Source organism: Belonocnema kinseyi, chromosome 2 (genome assembly GCF_010883055.1).
Source record: "Belonocnema kinseyi isolate 2016_QV_RU_SX_M_011 chromosome 2, B_treatae_v1, whole genome shotgun sequence".
NCBI classification, from domain to species: domain Eukaryota; kingdom Metazoa; phylum Arthropoda; class Insecta; order Hymenoptera; family Cynipidae; genus Belonocnema; species Belonocnema kinseyi.
Genome location: NC_046658.1, coordinates 61,821,200 through 61,843,880, shown reverse-complemented (window position 1 = coordinate 61,843,880; position 22,681 = coordinate 61,821,200). Strand labels below are relative to the sequence as shown.

The 22,681-nt window shown below is 33.8% G+C and overlaps 1 protein-coding gene across 1 annotated transcript in view; it reads right to left on the bottom strand.

The window, feature by feature from the left end:
* LOC117168023 (nucleolysin TIAR-like) overlaps nucleotides 1-22,681 on the bottom strand; it is a 1,157,331-nt gene that overhangs the window by 589,580 nt on the left and 545,070 nt on the right. The window contains exon 4 of the mRNA XM_033353341.1: nucleotides 4,418-4,475. Coding sequence (XP_033209232.1) covers nucleotides 4,418-4,475 — 58 coding nt within the window. The remainder of the gene's footprint in view (nucleotides 1-4,417; nucleotides 4,476-22,681) is intronic.

The following is a 22,681-nucleotide window of genomic DNA, read 5'->3' as shown; positions in this document are numbered from 1 at the left end:
CAATATTGTTTAACCATTTGAAAAGATTAGCTTTTATAACAGTTCGAATGACCCTTTCGGTTAGGATAGGTATATACTCGAAGTAATAAATCTCTCGCGTTACTCTCATAACTATTCGACTCAACAGATAAATTTTTGTCTTTAAGACAGAGAAACTTGTCTCTGAGACATGAATTGAAGTCTGACTTGGTCTCAAAACTGAGACATACTCAAGTCGAACGTTTCGACTTCAGCATGTCTTGATTGGGGGCAATTCAAGTGGAACTCAAGTCGAAGCATTTTTACTCGGGCAGCCGTCCTTGACCTGCTTTTGCTCCAATTGAAAGGATGCTTTGGATTGAATAGTACACTTTACCCGTTTCTTAAATAATTTCTTAAAGCAGAAATAAACATTTGATGATGATCGAACAAAGAGCGGGTTTGTAAATTTGTCAACCTGAATTTATTACCTAGAACATTACAGTTAGAGACTTGCACTACCGCTGTTTCACTACGACTAGTTTTCCTCGATATTCAAATGAGTTCAGCGGATTCCAAATCTGCAAAGTTGCAGTTCCGCAACGGACAATCATCGCGCTTGTATTATACGTTAGCGGTCAATTGTTTATTCCCACTTGCTCCTCACTCCTGCAATATTAATGGAGACTGCGGATTTCTCCTTCTAACTAGATTCGCAACAACCCATTCAAACAATGACAATCATAGTTGACGAACAACTTCCAGACGTTGATGTTTGCATTTTCACTTCAACAATCATTTTTCAAGCAACAGTCCAATTTTGTTCATTAAAATCATTACGCAATTTAAAGTAGCCTTAGTGTTTTCGAAATATAAGCAAAATTATATTTGGTTTGTTAAATAATTGTTGTTCATTGCAACAACTGTAAATAATCTCCAAATTCGGGTCAAGGTCTAAATAGGGATCAGCCTTGATAATGGGTTTCGAGTAGTAAGAAATAGTTAAAAGGCTATATTTAATTTTATTTATATGCGCATATACAAATAATTGTTTTAATGTAACTTAAAGCTGTGCTCGACATTACATATTACTATTAGTATGCATGGAACGACAGTATTAACCTGTAAAGTTTCAATGATCTCAGTGACTGATATTAACTTCAAGGGTACTATTACTATGAATACCCTGTATTCCTTTTTATTACGCGGTAAGAAAGGATAAATTCCAATTTCTTTGCAGTAACTTTGAAAACGAAGACTCCAATATATGTTGATATTTTCTTAATTCAAGTTTTTATTGTGAAATTATTGAGTGTCCATGCGAAATTGCAGCGGGTAGTTGTGTATTTTTTGCGTAATTCAACGTGTGTGACAACGTATATATCGCTCATAACGATAACGGGCCCATTAGAGTACGCACAAACAGCAAAGTCAATCGGCTTACGGTAAACGTTGGACGCTGATGTAAACGGAATATTCGAGTGGGACGCCCATACCTACCGTATACCCTTTGTGTCGCAGCACACGTGTATATCCTTTGTGTCTCTAAATACCAGTACGATTATTCGTAAACGTAATTCATAATGAAAGACAAATGACCAGAGATTAGAGGATTCCCGATGGTAGATAATTTAGTTTCTACAAAGTATAAAAACCAGTAAATATAAAAAATTGCTTGTATCCTCCTATGTTACCACCCTTATTACGAAAAATTCATTTGCCAAGAATTAAGAGATTAACAAAAAGAGGATTTATGATTTTGCAGTTCATTTGTTTGTTTATTGTAGATGTTTTAATGCTAAAAACGATAAATTGTTTAATAACTTAAAAGGGTATTGATGTCAGTTTTAATTATTTTTCTATTTACCATGTCTTACAAATGCATTTGATATTGTCAAATAATTTTTTCGTAAGATGTAGGAATTATGCGAGGGATTATGGGTCCCTCTAGAAGAACACACTTAAAAGTTAATATGCTTTGCAAATTTCGAAGCTCAACCCCTACGGAGCTACAATAATTCGAACAAGAGGGCTACCACTTTGGTTCTTTATTGAGGATTTATAATACTTGGTAAAACGCACGTTTTCGATTTTCTGGGATTTTCCTACAGATAAGAAAAATAAAGTTTAATATTAAGAGCCTTTGTATACGACTTAAGATTCATTGCCTTTCAAATAATCATCCTTTACGGAGTTCGCCTATCTAGAATTAGTAAGCTATTTACGTTAATCAAACCTAAGAGATATGCGTACATTTCTAGCTACTTCTTTTAATATCATTTCAATATTGACTGTTGCACTAATTTTTGTAAAAACTTTGATTTTGCAGCTCGTATTTTTGAATTTAAAATGTACCTAAATTTGATATACAACGTCATCGATTGTCCTGATATTAAATGTATGTTTTGAAAACTTTGAGGCCACATTTTCTGATCAAGGAGAATAATAGGACATACTTTCTTGGTTGAATACCATAACCACATTTACTACTAATAAGGCCGATACAGCATTCGTGACTTTCTAGCAGAGGACTGAATGGGACAAAGTACTCTGATCCTCAGAAGCAACGACGCGGAAAAGTATCCGGCTATGTTTGATGAGGGAATGGAGAGATACGTTTTACTTAAGATTTGCATTTTCTGGCACGAAGTATAGGCAGATGGAGCAAAGGGGTCATAGAATAATATGCAGTGGTAAGGGGATTCTTAAAAGGAAAGATTTGATGGTAGGGACAAGAGACGAGTTAAGTATAGAGTACCATCTAACCGAACTTTGCGAAAGGGTAACAAAGTCGAATGACGTTGGAAAAGGTGGGATTGGGGTCCCATGTGTCTGTCCCTGGTTTACAAGTCCATAAAAGGAGGAATTTCAGACTGACTTAAATATTGTTTGTCGCTCGCTGTGAATTTCAAACGCACTAACCTCAGGTGGACGCAAACCTCCACAAGCCAGGTGAAATTCACGACTCTTCACCGCAGTCCTCCACGAAAACCATAAAAAGTCCTACTTTATTTGATGTGAAAATCGATAGGGTGTAAGTTTTATGGTTATTATATTTTCAAGGCATAACAAATTGCTAGAGAAATCTCAGACAAAGCCACGAAATCTTTGAGAAAATGATTCAAATAAATTATATTTATATGCATGCTTATAGAGAGGGTGCTTGTTTTTTATTTAACCCTAACTCTAAGTCTTTCGGTGCAATAATAATGCTTCGTGTATTCACTTCTTATAAGGATGCGTATTTGCTGCCAGTGATAGTTTGGCAAACTTGGAAAGACATTACTAATAGTTCCGGTTTCTCTTCTTCATTGGCACGGAGACAGAAACCGGAATCATTAATAATTCTTTCCTCTACTGTTTAATCGACCAGTCGGCACCAAATATCCGAGATGATTCGAGATATTGCTGACATGAACCTTACAAAGTACTATTTACTACAGGAAACGAGCTTTCATAATTACATTTCTTTTATCTTGTTTTTTTTCAAATAGTAGACAATTCAATTGTAAATTATCTCGAACAGAATCTCCTGGGAAAACTCATCCAAAGGTTGCAAAATTTTATTTCTTATTCTTCCGAAAGATCAAAATATTCAGACTCGGAAACTGGGAATTGAACCATTAAAAATTAAAAGTTTGGACATATCATAATGGCTTGTTCCCACTTTCATCTAAGCGGAATTTTCCTCCTTTGCTGTAACTTCAGCAGAAGAAATTGTCAATACTTGAATTTAAATAGAGAACAATTGGCAAATGGTCTTTTTATGAAAAACGAGTATGGGAGTCTGTTAGAGTCAGGAATGAGCACATAAATGTGGCAGCTCTTATGCAAATAAGGGAGAAAAAGAATAAGGAAAAAAGTGAACGCAGCCTCCTCCGCGAACTGCATCCGAGTCTCTCCAGTGTCTCGAGATACGGTCGACCGGAAACTCAAGGAAGGAAGTACGAGGATTTGTGTGCAGCTAGTATTATACAAGTATACGTACTCCCTTTCTCTTCCCTACAAGAAGAGGGAAGAGCTTACAGAGAGCCGTACGTTTAATGCCTAACTGTCTCTGCATTGGGCAGCCTCTATATGCGGAAGCGGGAACATCCTTAGCGAATTACGAGCACGCTAAATCGTTACTACTTCCGAGATATGGGAAATATAACGCACGCCAGTATTTCTATTTCTTAAAGCCTGCACTGTGCATTCCATGATTTGTTAAAACTTTTCGATTTTATTTACAAAGACATTATGTTTTGTGAGGATACTAATTTCGGATGAAAACAAAAATTTCGAGAACATAAATTCACTGATTTATATTCTACACATACCTTATACATATTGTAAATTCATCAGAGAATTCTATATTCATTTTTATTTTATTTTTGATGAAAATGGTAACCCCTTCTTTTTTCGAATTTTCAACCTATATAAAAGGCGCATGCTAGGTGAATCGTAAATTTGTACTCACTGCTTGTATCCTGTTTCGGTTGGTTACCCGGCGACGTCGCCCAGTTGACTTTCATCTCCTGTAACAAACAGAAAGAGGGGTTTGGTTTAGTTGTAGAAGTTACTGGCGGTCAGGAACCGCAAACATCTTGTAACACAAGCATACGTTTACAGGGAAAAGAAATAAGAATCGTATCTTAACCTTAGCCTCTCTTTCGGGTCGAAGAGGTTGAGAGTTGTACGGGTCAAAGTCGATCGAATGCATATAAGGCGCTTAGAGACCTAAAAGCGCGCTCGAGACTCAACAACTTTCTTCTTCAGGGTTCACCTATTAGGTTACGAATTTATTCCTTTCAAGAGTCTGCACTAAAGATTAACAGATAAGGATTTAGGATCCTTGAAAGAGTAAATTTCCTTCTTTCGAGTCATTTCGGAAAAATGCTACCACAAACTCCACTCTATAGAGGAAATACTTTGGAAAATTGAATCGCGGAATTCCGGAGTCCTAACCAACTTTCTGAAGAAGATTCTTCATACATACCAATGTGTACAATGGCGTCATAGATATCTGGTAGATATTAAAGGACATTTACGTTATTTAAGTCATGTACAAGATCAAATTTTAAAGTGCATCTAGCCATGGAAATATTATTCACATTTTAATTGAAAAACTTCTCTAAGTCAAAAGATACTACTTGTGATTCTGAACCAACATAAAGTATTTACACTATTTATTGATGTTAGGGTAACAAAATTTATTTTGAACAGTTTGTTAGAGAAAGAAATATTTAATATTACCGGCAGGACCATTTTTCAACTGTAACTCATTTTCTTATGATAACCTCATTGCTTCATTCTGTCAATAAAACCACAATCGCTTCAGTATCGTATTAAAAAAACTCGAATGATCATGCTGAATAGGAGCGAAAAACACATCTTTTTCCATTTTCTACCGTTTCTTGGACTATACTATTTGAATTATTCATCAAATTCCTATGTGAATAATTTTTTCGTAAGAATTAATACCAGCCTTTCATTGATTCGTCATAAAAATTATTTCCATTGTTCTTAAAAAAAGTAATCTTTATTGCTATTTTAGTCATAATTGGACATTGTTAAAAAGGATACTGAATATAGCTTTATTTTTGAGTGTGAGATTAAAGAAAATATATCCTTAACTGGCACAACTTCTTTTTTTTACATAAATGGCACAACGGGTGTTAATCACCCTACGTATTTAAACATGTCCGCGCAGCTAGTTTTGAATATTTTTGCGCACAACAATTTTGTAATGTAGTTTACGATATGTTTTTTAAAATAAAATCGGTTTTATAGTCATTAGTTTAATTTAAGCAAGTTAAAAATAAATTTCGTAAAAACCCACAAAAAGTAAGTTTTTTACTAAAAATCCATAACACAGTCGTTGCAAAGCACTGCGCGGTGCTCATGACACATTGGGAAACTTCACACTATTGCAAGTGATTGTTTGTATGCGAAGCAAGCATCGCCGTAAATTACAGGCCATCCGCAAAAGCAAGAGACTATAAAATAATTTTAAAAAAAATTATTTTACTTTAGATAATAAACTTGCTGACGGCACAGCGGGTAATAATACCCCCTTTTTTTAAAAGGTCTGCTTTGAACGGGTGCCCATCGTATGCTGACGTTTGCCGCTTTGTACTAACCCACAGTATCTTTAGTTAGTGATGCCAGTTACTGGCAAAAGTCGACACGTGGTTTATTTTCTTAAATTTAATACGGTTAATTCGAGTTCAAACATTGTTAAAATATTTTTTTTTTAGAATTTGTTAAAAATAACTGTGTGAATATGATATATTTCAGATAAAAGAACAGAAAAAATGGTTAGTTGTAATCTGGAAACAGGGTGCCACATAAAATGCTTATATGAACATCAGCTGGGGGTCACTATGTATCGTTTACACTTTAATTTCCACTTGCACTTTTAAGAAAATTCGAGTTACTTGTTTTTTTTTCAAAGTGTTATGACAATTGAAGTATCAAAAAATAATAAAATAAAAAGACAACCGGTGGTTTCTAAACAGTTATTTCCCCTTGTGCTTTACCTATATTTTTTACTGTCTTGATTAGTTTATATTCAACAAATTAAACTCCTTTCGTTAATCTAGTCATTACGATTAATTATGTACATCTTTTAGCGGTAAAGATATTAAAAAAATTACAAATTCAAAATTTAGAAATGGGTAAGAGGAAAATGTTCAGCCGGAATTTGTAAAATGCCGATAAGAATACATTAGAATTTTTTGATTTTTATAAAACTTTAATCCAAAGAAAGTGAGAAGAAAATTAAGAATGCAGCTTCGCCTTCCAAAAAGCGGAATTTCCTTATTCTTCTAACTTTCACCAACTGATCAAAAAATCACTATAACAAAGCAAATATTAATTCTTAATGAACATTCTTAGGAATCTGTTAACGGGCTTTTGCCACAATTTAGCAATAATGATTTTAAGAGTTATTAAAAATTAAAAAAAATTAGTTTGATAATCTGGTGCATCTTTTCTTCACGCTTCTAACGGTATAAAATACTCGTTTTTTGATTTTCTGCAGTAACGGTGTTTTCTAAAATCACGGCAGAGCATATAGTTAGTTGCCTTAAAATGAAATTTCTTTATTTTTCTCATATTTGAACCTCTAAAAAATATGTCACTATAGCCTATATAAATTTATTTTTCAATGAAGATCTAAATGCGAAGATCTTTAGAAAAAGCCTGCTTAGAAGACCTATCGAGCAAAGAGAAAAGATTCCAGTATAGGGATCTACCAAACAGACCAAAAATTCTATATAATGGCATAGTAGATTTGATTTTTTACGACACAACTACATATCAACTCCTTCAATTTGAGTCACACCTCAACATAGTTGGATTAAAGAAAAGCACCCAGCATATATTTGTCTAAAAGTTTAATTTTTTTATGTTTTTTATTTGTCAATGAATAATTTTTAGGATATGATAAGCCTTCTACCAAAAATACGCTTGTTATTAATATACAATATAATAATAATTATTATTTAACCACAGATTAAAAATTAATCAATATTAAAATTATAAAGTATACACCGAAAGAAATAAATTGCTGATACAGTTATATTGCGGGTTAGAACAGCAATATTTATGGGTGGAATAGACATATCGATGGCTGATCTACCGCGCAATATGATTGTAACAGCAATTTATTTCTTTCAGTGTACAATAAAAAAAAAAATACTTTGCATTTCCGCCATTAATGAAAAGAGCATTTTCTATCTGACAGATTCTACACTAGCGTATTGAATAACAGTTACCTTCCATTCTTAGCTGTCACTAGAATAGAAACAGAAAGTATTTTTTATTTCCAAAATGCTTTGAGCCACTTGTACATAAATATAAATTCAGTGAAAAATAGAAAATGATAAAGAAACAAATCAAGAAAACATGACACTGGCCCATTTCAGTGACAAATCATCCATTACAAATATACACGTAGAAGTATTTTATCGACAAATTTTCGTACAAATTTTAAACAGTGAAATTGGTATGATACTAAGGTGAACTGTTTATGGATATGAAAACCTCTGCGTCGCCGTATGGCCGTGAAACGGTTCGCTGACGAAGGGGCGAAGAAGGTCTTGGCAGAGTGTTGGTTAATGGAAAAATGGTGTCTGCGATGCGGACGACACTCTCATAGAAAGCGTTAATTCGCAATACGCGACTGTTGACGCAGGTATTGAATCGTTACTTTTCATTTTCTCAATCTAGCTAACCACTGTGCACCGATTTAATCCACAAACTTGCGGTCTATATGGTTCTATAGTGCAGTCCCGTGTAGTTCCTGCTTATATAGTGATAACTAAGTAGGAGTCTAAGTATCACGTGGCTTTTGCAGTACTTACAAAAAAAGCATCGATGGCAAACATAAACGGGTTTCTAGTCACAAGCACTCCACTTTTGTTTTATATATTTTTATTTATTCTATAAGTATGGCATTAACACAAAAACATCATTCCAGAAGAAATCTTGGTAATTATTTATCTTTTGTTCAACTTTTTTTTCCATCAGTTATAAATAGTGTAAAAGATCATGATCCTTGTTTGACATCTTTTACGATAAAGTCATAGCAAATCTGGCGTGAATTACTTTTTTAAACAAAATGAAACCAGTATTACTTTTATATTTTTAATTCATCTAAAGCTTCTGATGTCTAATTTTAGGTACTTTCATTGAGAGGAATAGAAATTGGCCAATATTATTTTAGTCAAATAAACAAAACTAGTAGGCTACATTAGTTCCTTGCACTTGATATTTATACTAATTTCATCTACTTTGGTGATGTTCATCAGGAGTATTCAACCTATCTAGATATTTCTAAATAGATACGTATTTGTGAATCTATTTGACTGTGAATTTCGTGATTTGATATTACTGTTTTACAAATACACTCAACCTACAATGTATGTTCAAGTTATAGAAGGAAACTCGATTTGATCGTGATAACGGAATTACTTAAATCACAAGGAATAAAAAACTAAATCCGCCTGCTGAGTTTAATCGCCTGATAGTTTATTTTTAAGCTCGAAATAGGTGATGGTTGAGATTGTTAGAACCCGATTCATTAATAAAGACCTCTATCACTTTTAGGATTTCTAAAAACGATTTTTTAAGTACTTTTCATAAAAAACACGAAGCAAAGTTATTTTAGGCTTTTGAAAAACACAAAAAAAAACATTAAGATTCTGGATAGCTTCTCCTTTTCTAAATTTCAAATAATAAACAATTTTTGTTTATATAAATGATAAAAAAATTGCAGTGCTGGAATCTATAAATAATATTTTATATTATCATAAGGAGCTTACTATAACGTATATGCTACCTTTTTAGAAAGTAAAATATATGGTAATGTAATGTATATTACAGTAAATGCGAGCAGACAACTATAACAGTTGTTCCTGGCAGCGCATCTCTCGGAATATCAAATTTCGAGTCCCGTATCTGTACGTAAATATGGCAGTATGTATAATAGTTCACATCAAAGTGAGTAGACCACAGATGACCACGAGTATTGGAATAAGAGGATAATAATAATTGAGCCGAATTATAATTCCTGATACCAAAACATGTGCTGCGAATCGGAACACGATAGTACACACAAGGGTTTGACGTTGACGAATATCACATAATCGGCTCTACCCTACATAGTTAGAGCTTCTCTTTTTCTTTATATGATACGAACTTCAATCAATGAATATTGAATGACCGGGAATTATAAGGGGCTAGCACACCAAATTTTCAAAATTCACTTTTTTGGCATTTGTTTTGTCTAAATCTTCCATACGTGTCCTGCTTTTTTAGAAAGTGAAAAAACTAGATATTACTATTTTTAATAAAGATAACAAAGTTTTTTAAGGGGCTATGCCAAAACTTAATCGGTGAACATTTTATCCGCTCCCTGCAAATTTTTCTGAATAAGGGTTACCCTATTATGGTTCCCGACCATTCATTCAGCCATGTTAATTATTAAGAGGTTTTATTTTCAATTGCAGCAGCGAAAGCTAAGCGTTGCCAAGTCCACTTTTGATAGGAATTGAATTTTGTTTAAAATCATAAAATTCTGATTTTTAACACTGATTTCAGGTGAAAATTGAAGTTTATAAATTTTGTACTAAAATAATTGGCATTTAAATGTATACAAATATTGTAAAATTTTAAAGAATTCAAACTAAATAGAGGGCATAGACAAAATAGTTGACGAATGCTTGGATGGTAATTCTACTATGAACTTGGTAGATAATACGATAAAGTCTAACCTCGAAATAAGGAGTTTTTAAAGTACACATACAATGTTTTATTTCTCAATTGGTGATAAAGTAGATATTCCTAATTATTTGGCAGATATTTGCGCATGTTACCTGCACTCAGCAGAATAGGAACGAATAAAAGATTATACCACATCTACGTCTTACTGTTTTTATAGGAAATACTTCTAATTATGTCTGCATCTATTAAAGATACTTTCTCCAAGACATTACGTACAAAGTCTACGGGTTAATTTTGCACATTCTAAGATATAAAAAAATAATAAATTTTTTTTTTTCAAATCACCCTCGGTCTGATATCGGTATGCAGGACATGACTGACGGATTGCATCTTATTAGAAATTCTTAAATTTCGAAATCACAATTCTATTAATATAATAAATACGTACAGAAAAATCAAATTCAATGATGCGAAATTCGCAGTAAATAAAAAATGAATTAATTGTACTTCTCGTTAACTTTTTATAGAGCAATGACTATTAATCGGTCAATCTTAACCCGGTCTACCCTACCCTTGACTTACGTGAAACAATTTTCACATATTAGAAAAATATTGAACTGTATTAGAATGTCAATATAATCAATTTTATAAATAACCTTTACTTGTAAGAGTTATAATCTAATGATAATAAATCTTAAAAATAAAAGTATATAAAGAACAGCATCTTTTCTAGCACTTTGAAATGTGGATGTTCACAAAGTTGGATAGGGAAATGCATCAATTTAAAAAGCGACTCTAAAAAGTATGACCATTTATGTTAGTTTCCATGCAGAAACTATAGTTGAATAAGGAGGACAATAAAGTTTTTCGGACTACGAGCAGGTGCGCGTAAAGGGGACAGGAAAGCGGAATGAAAAAATGAGAAGTATGTGGCACAAAAAGTTGGGTGACTAAAGAAGAAGGCAATAAGCAGGAAAGTGCTCTAGTATAAGTGAACGAGTAAGAAACTAAGTAAATGGGTAAGTAAGTGAGTAAGTTGGGTATAGGACGAATGCCCAAGACGCAACCGGGTACAGGGCTCGCAGCGTGTCTGCAGCAATTTGCAACTTTTAATGGTTAGCTCGAGCTCTACCCAGCTGTATGGTAAGACCAAAAGTGTCCGTAGCTTTATAGATTATGCACAAGCAAAATAAGATTGTTTATTGTACTTTTTAACATTTTTAAAAATTAAATACACAAACGCCTTAAGGTACTCTGTAGGAGACATTTTATTATTAAAGACTGAAGTTTTACCAGGTCACCACATTTAGCATTTATTTTATACTCCCTTAACTGTGCAGAACTTCATTTGAAATAAGAGCGAGTATAAACATTATGCCATGCATTAAGACAACTAGATAATTTATGTAATAGAAAATAAAATTATTTAACAGATTTTTTATCGATTAATACTACAAACCTTGAGATTTGAGTATGTAACTAGGAATTTTTTAAATTTCAAATAACATCGATTGACCTACTTTGTAATAAGGCTTGTAAATTTAGACGCTTTAATTTTGAAAGCTTTAAGAAGTTAATCAGTTAGCTCTTTTTCTGGTTGCTAATACAAAATTATTTTAAGATTTGGATGTCTCTTAAATAGCTGACTACATTTGAACTTAATGCGTGAGTTATAAATCAGGTCTGTAACCGGGAGCGTGAAATCGGGCAGAAATTGCAGGCTGCTGCACTTTTGACCTCGGCCGACTGTCTACCTAGTAGATATTTATTGTCCTATTATCTTGATTGATACTCGGTCGAACGACCAGAGGCTAGTATCTCATGTAAGTACGTTTAATGGCATAAGGCCGTTTTGGTCTTTCCCCGGCTTCTTGAAGAAAAAGCAGAGTTAGAGGACTCTTCCTTCTCTCATCCAGTCTTTGGTCGTTTCGCGATAAGTTTCCTTGCCGGGCGGTTCATCTTTATTTTTTGACCACATGGTGCCATTAAATGGTAGCGATGCCGTTTGAATTCTCGGCCGGCAAACTACCTGGTCGTATTTCACAAGAATACTGTCGTAAACACTTACTGAGACTTATTTTCCGCTTAGGCGTAATAATTTCTGATTTTAGCGGCTCGACGAATTAGTTTTCTACAGTTATTGCCGTTATCATCATTAGATTGGTGATTTATCATGTTTGTATTAATAATGTATCGCGTTTTGAGGGAAAATGTGCTATAAACTAATACTTTGATTAATGTATTTAAGATAATATTTTTGTACTAGTTAGAATTATTATTCCAAAATAAATTTATTTCTATAGTCATAATACATTTTTCGATGCACATTAATAAATTCAACACATTTCTTATATAAAAAAAAGTTAAATGAAATTTCACAATGTCAACTTTACTTCTAAACTTACTTTGCAAATTCGAGGCCCAACATTGGGTGTGTGTGTGTTATAGATTGGAATTATTCTAGTTTGAAATCACCATACTTTGAAACTGCCTACAAAGGTTTGTGGTTTAAAATTGCGCAAATTTTGAAGTTCGATTTATGCAACTTTTTTTTTCAATTTGTGTTATTTGTAATTTGTAAGGATTCGATTAGACATTTTTTAGATTGAAATTTAATTGCTGTATTTATTACAGTCCTATATTTTGGTGTATCTCAGTACCACCCTATCAACATCTGACGAAAACCTAATTATTGTCTAAATCACATTGAAAGCCAGGGATAATAATAATTAGGGTAATAATTAGGAACAGAAATATTATACGTTGGAGAGTGGATCAGAAATATAAATCTGATCTAACTTTCGATCTCAAACATTGTAAAACTGCTTATTCCTTCACAAAATCATAAAAATATATGGAAGACTTCATCGAACCTGTTAAATGTGTACCGTATATCTATTCTTTGATATACCAAAACATTAAAAAGTGTTTCTACTGGAATTCAAAAATGTTTGAAAACATGAGAATGACAACTGCATAAGGACCAAAAATAAAATTATTTCTATACTATATGATGGAAAATCGACCTATGTGGCCATTATTTACTATGTTTCAGGAAGGTCAAAACATTTTTCTTCTCAATATTCTGTGTTTTAGAACGGAAAACCCTAATTTCCTTGATCCTATTGTCATTCTCATAATGTGAAAATTAATTTTGTCGAGTAAGAGAAGAAATGATTTGACCTGAGTTGGCAGAAAAATCTCCTTAAATATTAAATCAAATGCGGGGTTAGATTTTTTCAAAATATCAAAGGATCTTATACTCAGTATATAAATAATTAATTTTCGTATATTTGAATAAAGCTAAATTTCTGTAGATACTAAGGCATGCCGAAACATAGGACTTTAATAAATGCAGGTATTTAATTATTCAACTATTAGCGTTTAGAATTTAAAATGAGAAGGGCTCAAAAAACTGAATAACAAATAAATAAAAATTATTCAAGTTTGAATGTGATTAATTACAAAGTTGTCTGATTTATAAAGTTTTCATCTACTACATCTTCAATGTTTTTAAGTTAGAATATTTTTTAAATATATGTTAAGCAAGGGAAATAGCCATGCCTAGTTAGACATATATAATTAACTCTATCAGTCTTTTGATCATCAAAGTTAAGCAGCATTTAGCTCAATAAAATGCGGTATATTCTACTTGATAAAGCGTATTTACCAGCTTTTAAGCTGTCTTACCTGTAGAACTGATGATAATAATAATAATAATATAATAATAATATAATAATAATAAACTGAACCTTGGTGGCTCAGTTGGTTAGACCCTTGGACTTCACCTCAGAGATCCGGGGTTCGATCCCTAAACTGGTACCTCTTGAAATTTTTCAATGTACCTTCACCAAGGTTCTGGTGGTTCGGAACCCACCTTAAGCTAAAGGTCCCCCCATCGTGTACTTAACTGCAACCCAGTCCGTCAATAATGGGGTAAAAACCAGGCTTTGTCCAATATGTCTCAGCAGACTGCTCTCATCAGATCACTTCATTGCATTATAAAAATGCGTCCGTGACTGATGATATATACCGGGAAAGCCACATGCAAAATGATTAAATAAAAATCCAACTCTAGCCACAAATGGCTTCGACATGTTGGGCAGTATAAGCCTGTGACAACATTTCAACAAAGAAACGTTTTTTTATTTTAATAAGAGTTTTGGACTTGAAATTTAAAAATGTTTGGGTAAGCAGCACTATGCAGATCATGATTTAAAAAACAAAATTAATAGTTATCTACAGATACAACTAGAATAAGTGAAAATTATCTGGAAGTGATAGAAGTTTGTGAAACAATAAGTTTAGGGAATGTTAGATCGTTGTGAAACTCATTTCGTTGAAGATGGCACACCTGCATTCTCGGTCGCTCAGGAACAGAGTAAGCGTGGAGCAGTAGTGACATGGATGGCACCAAGTTTCGTCTCTCGTTTTCTATTTATTCATTGACCAAAACGTTTACCCGGGGATCCGCTCGTGCAGACTTTCCTTTGCCCAGCGTCTTTGCAAGTTGCAAAAGTTAGCGAAACATTTTGAGATCCCCTGTGCACACGGACGTTTGTTTCAAATGATGCCTCACACAAAAACAGTCAAATTTACAAAAACACAATCATAGACACAAACACACATTCCAAAACAAGCACACATTTATATAAATGTATAAGAGCTCTCTTGCTTATAGAAGAAGCGGTGCGAATGACGATAGTAGTGTTGGTAGATCCAGAGCGTTCGTAGTTTTGCGGATGTCGGCTGCTCGGCTTTTGCAGAGTAGTGTTGGTGAATGTTTCCTCATATATGAAGAAATACTCTGCCGTACCGCACTAACCTATGATATATGATTATGCTGCATGCTCTCCGCTCGTATCTTATTATGTATTACCAACGCTGTGTATTGTGTACTGTGTATTTCGTCTTCCTTTTCTCACCTCATGCCATCGTCCCTTCTGAATTTCTCTCTCTTTCTCTTATTGTCAGCCTCCTAGCGGATGCGTTTGCCCCTTCGGATTGTACCTTGAAATCTATTTATCAGAGAAGACTCCGATGCGACACTCAAGAAAAGTCGTTTTACTTCCAGCGAATGGGAGATGAAGTATAACAGCTTTTGTGTCACTTCCTCTCGCAAATCTAAACTGATATTTACCCTCTGTTCATTCTTTATCGATTCTCAGACGCAATGTTTCAATTCACGTGTATTTTATTAAAGACCTATGCAAAATTCAGGAGCATACTCCATACTTTATGGTATAAAAGTTACTACGTAATGATTTTACGAAGGTATACGAATTGATCAATTTTGTTCTGATAAGAATGTAAGGCTATTTTTCGAAATCAATATGGTGTTTATGGCTATCTTCTGTTGATATTTGTATAGCTTTAGTAATGAAAATTTGAAGAGAGTCAAAATTATGAGCAATGATAGGGTTACTGGTAGAATAGAAACATGATGGACGCTTCGAAAAGAGAACAGGTCAAGTTCCGCATTTAAAATGTTTGTTGAGACAATCAGCCACTTTAAGGGGATAACAATTTTACTTAATCAATTAAAGAATTAAAAGTAAGAATCGTAGATTCCGACTATTTGTATCTAGCTATAGAAAAATTCTCATAAAAAAATGCTTTTTGATAAACTCCTAGACAATTTTTTTCTTAGTCACAATAATTGCAAGGAGTATTCAGTTTAAGTCTAGACAGCATTTAATTCATTTTTTAATCATCCTTCTGAAGGCCCTTACATAAAAATGCAGAGATTCATGGAAATTGTATATCCTTAATCTCATGGCTGTTTATAGAGAACATTTTACTTATCCATGCTAAAGTAGATTCTCTTCCAAAACGACAAGCTTAAATCAATAATGGTACTTTCTTTATCTATTAGTTAAATGTATGGTGTTATATCCATGTATATCGTCGTTCCGGTTCTGTATTGGAATTATGTCGGAACATTCCGGATCCCGAACGAATCAAACTCCAGTATTGTCTAAGATGCGAGCGTCCCGGTGCTGTAACGGAACTCAAAACAAGGATCGCGTTTCTGTTCCGAGTCCGAACGGTTTCAATGGGAAACGTACGCAGCTCGGAACGAAACCGGAACCATAACCGAAGTAAATCCGTCCCGTTTTCGAATCATGCTATGTAAGTACACTGTACCCTGTACTATACTCATACTAACAATGCACTGTCAAATTACCTTACCATTTCAACATGAATTATATAATATTTTGATCCCAGAATATGACCATGGGTTCGAAATTTAAAAATACAAAAATTTACTTAAATTATTTAAATTCTTTCTAATCGCTAAATTTCTATTAAATTCAGTCAAAGGTGGGTTTTCGATTAAAAGAATACGAATTGAAGATCATAAACAAGGGTTTCTGGAGTCACAGAACACGAATAAGAACACTCAGATTCGGCAAACTTGATCAAAATGTCAGATTTCCATAAAATTATTATTATGAATATGAATAATTATTATGAACAGAGTCCCCGCAAATCTTTACATCAATATTTAATCAGGTTAAATTGTCTAAGATTTCAATTTAATATAGTTTAAAACCTATTGATAAAAAATCCTGATGGGTACCCGTCCAAAAAATCAAAATTTTTCGAGATATGTGGTATTAAATGAGAAGAATATGAACAGATGGGAATCTAACGTTCCGCTTGAAAGCTGAAGCTGAGGTGCATATTTTTCAATTAAATCTGCTAAATACAATAACTGAAAATGCTGGAAACACTGGCATGACCAATCCAGCTAATAAGTACAACAAAATGTTCGAATTATTGAAGGTAAAAGACGATTCAGTCAATAAATAGAAAACTGTATATCAGTAAAATTATCAAAGAAAAAGCCAGTCCATTCACTAAGGGCCCAATTGACAAAAGTAAGACACTCGATTTCAATTATTTAATAAACCTGGCCATGGGAATATATCAGCTAAAGCTTGCTCCTGCTTACCTACAAAATAGACTTCAACAAGAATAGACTGAACAATTTAACTAGACGCAGTATTGTATGAACGTTGACTGATTAGAGCGCGCATATATTCCCGGTTCAGGAATGCCACAGAAGAACCTAATAAACCTATCTTAGGCTATTTTTGCACATGGAAAACTGGATCTAGAAGACTTGGCGTATGTGCCCACATTGCGCATAGCTGATCAAATATCCTCCGACAGAATTTCTTGAAAACCTCATTGATACAGTTCACAGACATTAAAAAGCCAAGGCACATTGCGAAGTCTGCCTGCATAAAAAATCCAGCCTAGACAAGCATAGAGCCTTGCCTTTGATGGTTAGACCGATCTACAGTCTTTTCTTAACTGACAGGACTAATAATATTTCTTGCAACTGTTGATTGGACTGATCTTTAGAGCTGTCTAACTTGCTGGATTCAAAGAATGTCTTGCGTCTTTTGATCATAAAGATTTATAGTCTTGTCTTAACTAGCTGGACTAATAACATGTCTCGCCTCTGTTAATCAGACAGACCTATAGTCTTGTCTTAACTGGATAGACTACCAAAGTATATTGCATTTGTTGGTTGGACTGACCCGTACACGGAGAAAAATGGATGGTCAAAGTTATATGGTCAAAATTTAGAGAGCCAGCAAGTCTGTCTGCATGGTCGAACGGTCCTTTCATATTTTTTTCGACACGTTTAAAAAGACTTATTTTATCGCCAGTCTGACTTCTATAAGAGCATTACACTCACTATTAGGGATAACTAAGGTATCCTTTTCGGAATGGTCAATACGCACATATTTTTTTCATTCATTTCGACCATCCAAGAAGGAGCAAGTCTGTTAAAAAAAGAAGGTTTTTACCAACTACTTCAGTGTAAAGTGAAGTGTATGTATTGAGAATTCATTGAAAATATCATATTCTGTAAGTACCTATTTTAAATAAGTAATTGTAACGTTAGTATTTTCTATTAGTAATGTGAGAATTAAGAAATTTAATTAAAATCTTTTTGAAGTTAATGTAAGTATGAAATAGATTATAATTATTTAAGTAATCAATGTTAATTATAGCATTAGTCGACTTAGGATAAACTTGAGTTATACTAATTAATTTGAAACTAAATCTTTATTTTTCAGTTCTGAAATCAACTGCTGAGATTCATGCAAAGGTAGATGATAGGGGCAGAGTCAATGCACTCGTGATCCTGCATCTAGTTGATGGAGTCGAATGTCTGAAAAAATCAGATCGACCATCTGAGATTTTCAAACCGACCCTTCACAATGATCTGGTCAGCCAGCTTGAAATGACCGAGACGACGGTCTGAGACAATCGAGTCATCTTTCTGAGATTGTCGATTTGGACCTCTCGTTTTTATCTTCTAGGGATAGTCGCTTTAGCCATATTCAAGAGCTCTCCTATAGTCGACCTTGCAATATGATCTATCTGCACATTTATATGGCCAAAAAAACCTTCGATTTTTCTCCGTGCAGTCATGTCTTAACTAGCTGGACTACCAAAGTTGATTGGTTGGACTAATCTATACACTTGTCCTAACTAGCTTGACAAATAACATGCCTTACTTCGGTTAGTTAGACTGATCCATGGTCTTGTCTGGCTAAAGTAATAAAATGCCTTGTCTCTGATGGTTCGACTGATATATAGTCTTGTCTTCAATGGCTAGACTATCGAAACTATTAAAAAACAACCAGAGTTATGGAAGTTTTCTTCTTCATTGGTAGAAATTAATCTACTTTTGTTTTGAATAGTTTATGAAATTGGTGAATAGCCATATCATTTAGTGAGACCCAAAAGTATCACCCAAAAGCTGTATTTTGATATTCGGAAAAACCTCTCTTCATGACTTTAATTGAAATCCGCCGATTGAATTCAATTTTATAAATTTTAGGCCGCTCTTTTCAATTTTAGAATGTTGACCACTCCAGAGAAAACCCTTATTACTGAGCTTCCTTAAGATTCACCCTATCTCACGCTATCTCTATTGCCGGCGTATTCCAAGGTTCGTGGGGGGTGTATTTAATTACTCTTGTGTGTTTCAGTTGATATCATTTAAACATTCTCATACACTAAAAAAATAATTTCGTTCCGTTACAAAACTGCTTTAACAACGAGCCCGGGACCATTCCTAGAAAGAACCGCAAGTGGATCCGAAACGGTCCAATTTTCGATGTGGATTCACAAACTTGTTTAAAAGTAACTAATTAATTTTGAGAAATTCAGGGCATTTTGAAAATAAAATAGGTTTTGAAAATTCTTCATCATATAACTACTTCAGGCAAAAACCTCAAAAGTGGTAATATTCCACAATTTGTTTATTTGTATAAATTGAGCAATTTTTTAAGGTGAAAATGCAAAGTTCTTTCTTGAAAAAAATATTGTATTCTGATATTTCATCAATGAAACTTTGGTGTGAGATGAAAGTTTCAGCAAGGAAATAGGTTCAGTTAATTTATTGAGGAACGTGATGGATAAGTCGGAAGGAGAATAGTTCGAGCTGCGGTTTTAGAATGTTTGGCGAGATAAACAGCTACTGCAAGGGATTATGAATTTTACTTAATTAATTTAATAATTAGAAATATTTGATGAATCTCTACAAATTGATGGCGTTTCAAAAGTAAGAAAGCTTTAAAAAAATTCTTTGCGATAAAAAATACTTTAGTGAACGAATAAAAAAATTTGGAATCCCCCATTTGCGTCTAGCGATAGTGAAATTCTCACTTATAACTTCCTTTTAATAAAAGTCTATGCCAGTTTGTTCTATCATAGATATTGTAAGGATTAGCAATTGTTTGCGTAAAGACCTTCAAATTAATTTTTAAATCATCCTGATTAAGGTCCTTACAATAGATCTGATTCACTAGAGTTAAAAAGAGCTGGCTTCCTTTGATGTTTTTGGGGTTTTAGTAATGAAAGTTTCATGAGAGAGAGAAGTTTTAGCAAGGACGAAGTTATTGGTCGGTTAGGTTTATATAGGAACATGATGGACGCGTCGAAAGGAGAACAGGTCGAGCTACGCGTTTAGAATGTTTGGCGAGACAAGCAGCCACTTCAAGGGAACATTCCTGGAGAGGTTTAGGTACGTACCTAAGAACCAAGGTAGCAGGGTCCTTGCCCAAACGCGATATACAAGCTTCTCGCTCAGGCAAGTACACGTGCTTCCTGTCAGGAATGTCAACCCATCCTATCTGCTCGACACTGACTTGTTTGGACTTAAACTATGAGCAAACTGCTCTGCGTTTCCCATTTGCAACTAACTACTGACAAGTTCACTCTCAAAATCCGACAATTAAATAAACCTAAAAATAAAACAAACAATTTATTATTTTTCTTTTAAAATTATGCCTATATGTATTATTGTGATAAAAATGATTTTTTTTTGGAGAAAATTCAGAATGAGTACACTGTACCTAGCCTGAAAAAAAGAAACTCGTTTTACGAGGGACTACTTTTATTATTTAAGCTGAGAGCAAGGTCTCTTGTGAGCAGTAGAAATTTCGGCGACAGAACTCTAAGTGGTCCACTTGGGAGTCATAAAAAGCTCAAGAAACCTTTCAAAAGTTCAGAGAGACTTATTGCAGAGAACCATACTTTCATGCTCGTAGAATCGTTATCTAAGGTATCGTATTTTAAAAATTCAAACTAGCGGTTAGTCTGCATTGGAAAGTAGCAATTCGTCTAAGGTTTCCAGTTCAATATCTTACCTTTTGTAAAATTAATCGTAAAAGGCAAAGGGTTGAACAAGCAATTGTATTGCATGAGATAAACCTCGAGAAAGAGCAGGAACATTAATTTATTGACTGATACCTGACACGAGTTTGTGAATTAAATTTTTTATATAAGGTGTAATTTATTACTTATGGTGACGATCACCGGCAAAAAAATAAAATGCAACAGGATTTTAATCGAGTAAAATATATGAACGATAAAAGCGATCTTACCGCTGTACTGTCAGACTAGCACACTTATTTTCCATGAGCCCCATAAAGCAACGCTGCTTCATCATAAAGTTTATGCTTTACTTCTACATCGGCATTCGCCTCGCCTTTCCTGAATGATCATAATCAACTCTATCTCGCAGGATGTGGTTGAAATTGTGTCCATGAGGCTAAAATTACAGTTAGAAGCTAATAGTATGGCGATCGATAGTGCGAGAATAAATCTTGGAAGTCACGAAAGTACAAGGACAAATAAGACCATGCGAAAAAGGAGCATATTGGGATCCTAAAAAGTACAATGTGTTTAGAATTGGTATATGCAGCTTTGTTACACACACTTGAAAAAATGTTCGAAAATCTTTTGTTTTCCAAGCTTTTAAATTTTCCAAGGTTTCAATTTTCCTTTGAATTCCTTGAGGCCAAAAAGCATCCTAATTTTTCGCGGATTTCCATATATGATTTTCTAAAAGATAATTCCTATTTAATTCACGCCTCTTTCTCGTAAAAAATTAAAAACTATTATATTAGCCATTCGTCCTATATTTTACAATTTTTTAACACGTTTAAATTTTATTCTGATAGTAATCTTTTGGTAAAAAGTGGATATTTAAATTTTAAGCCTTTCCGATCAGCTACAGTTACACATTCTGTATAAATTCATGAAACAATAATCTAAATAATCTAAAACTGTCATTAAAAAAAATGGTTGTGTTGTTTAAAGGCATGAACTTTCCTATTTATTAAAAAGTTCTTTTGTTTGTAGCACCTACTAGTTTGTGCTCGCAATCGCAAAGCAAAAAAATTATTTCGATACTCCGGCTTAACCTGTGAACAATTTATGAACCTCGTACCGAATGTTTTGAACACATTTTAACAGTTTTCAATCGAAGAGTTTGATGAATCGAAGCAAACTGTGAAAAATAGTAAAAATCATTGAATTCCTTATACAATTATCATCTGTCAGACAACACAATTTTAATGGCCATGTCAAAAACGTGGCATATCCAAAATTGTTAAATTTTCAATTAAAAAATAGCAAAAAAATACGTTGTGAAAGAATGCTGAAGACTTTTGTTATACATTTAAATATTGATTTAGATTTCATAAAATGGTGCTTTTTCGGATCCGGATCGTACCGACCCCAGCAAATCACATTGCGGTAAGTCACATTTGCTGTAATTCAAATATACGACAAGTCACATTATTGGCAACTTACATTTTTGCATGTCACATTTGCAGATCTTCAGATTTGCTGTAAGTCACATTACATGGCAAAACACGTTGCGGCATTTCTCATTCGGAAAGGTTTAAAATCCACGCAAAATTGGAAAAATTGCGGAATCCTACGTTAAATTGGCAACAATGCGGCAAGTCATATTGCCGCATCTTTGATTCATAAAAATGTGACATCGGGAAAAATTTTCAGAAGTGCGACATGTTACATTTGTGGTAACTCACATTACGGTATCTCTCGACTTCCACATTTTTGCTAATTTTGTGTGGACCCCAATTTTTGTCGAATAATAAATGGCGCGATGAGATTTGCCGCCAATATTACTTTCCGAAAATGTGACTCACCGCAAATTTGACCTGTCGCA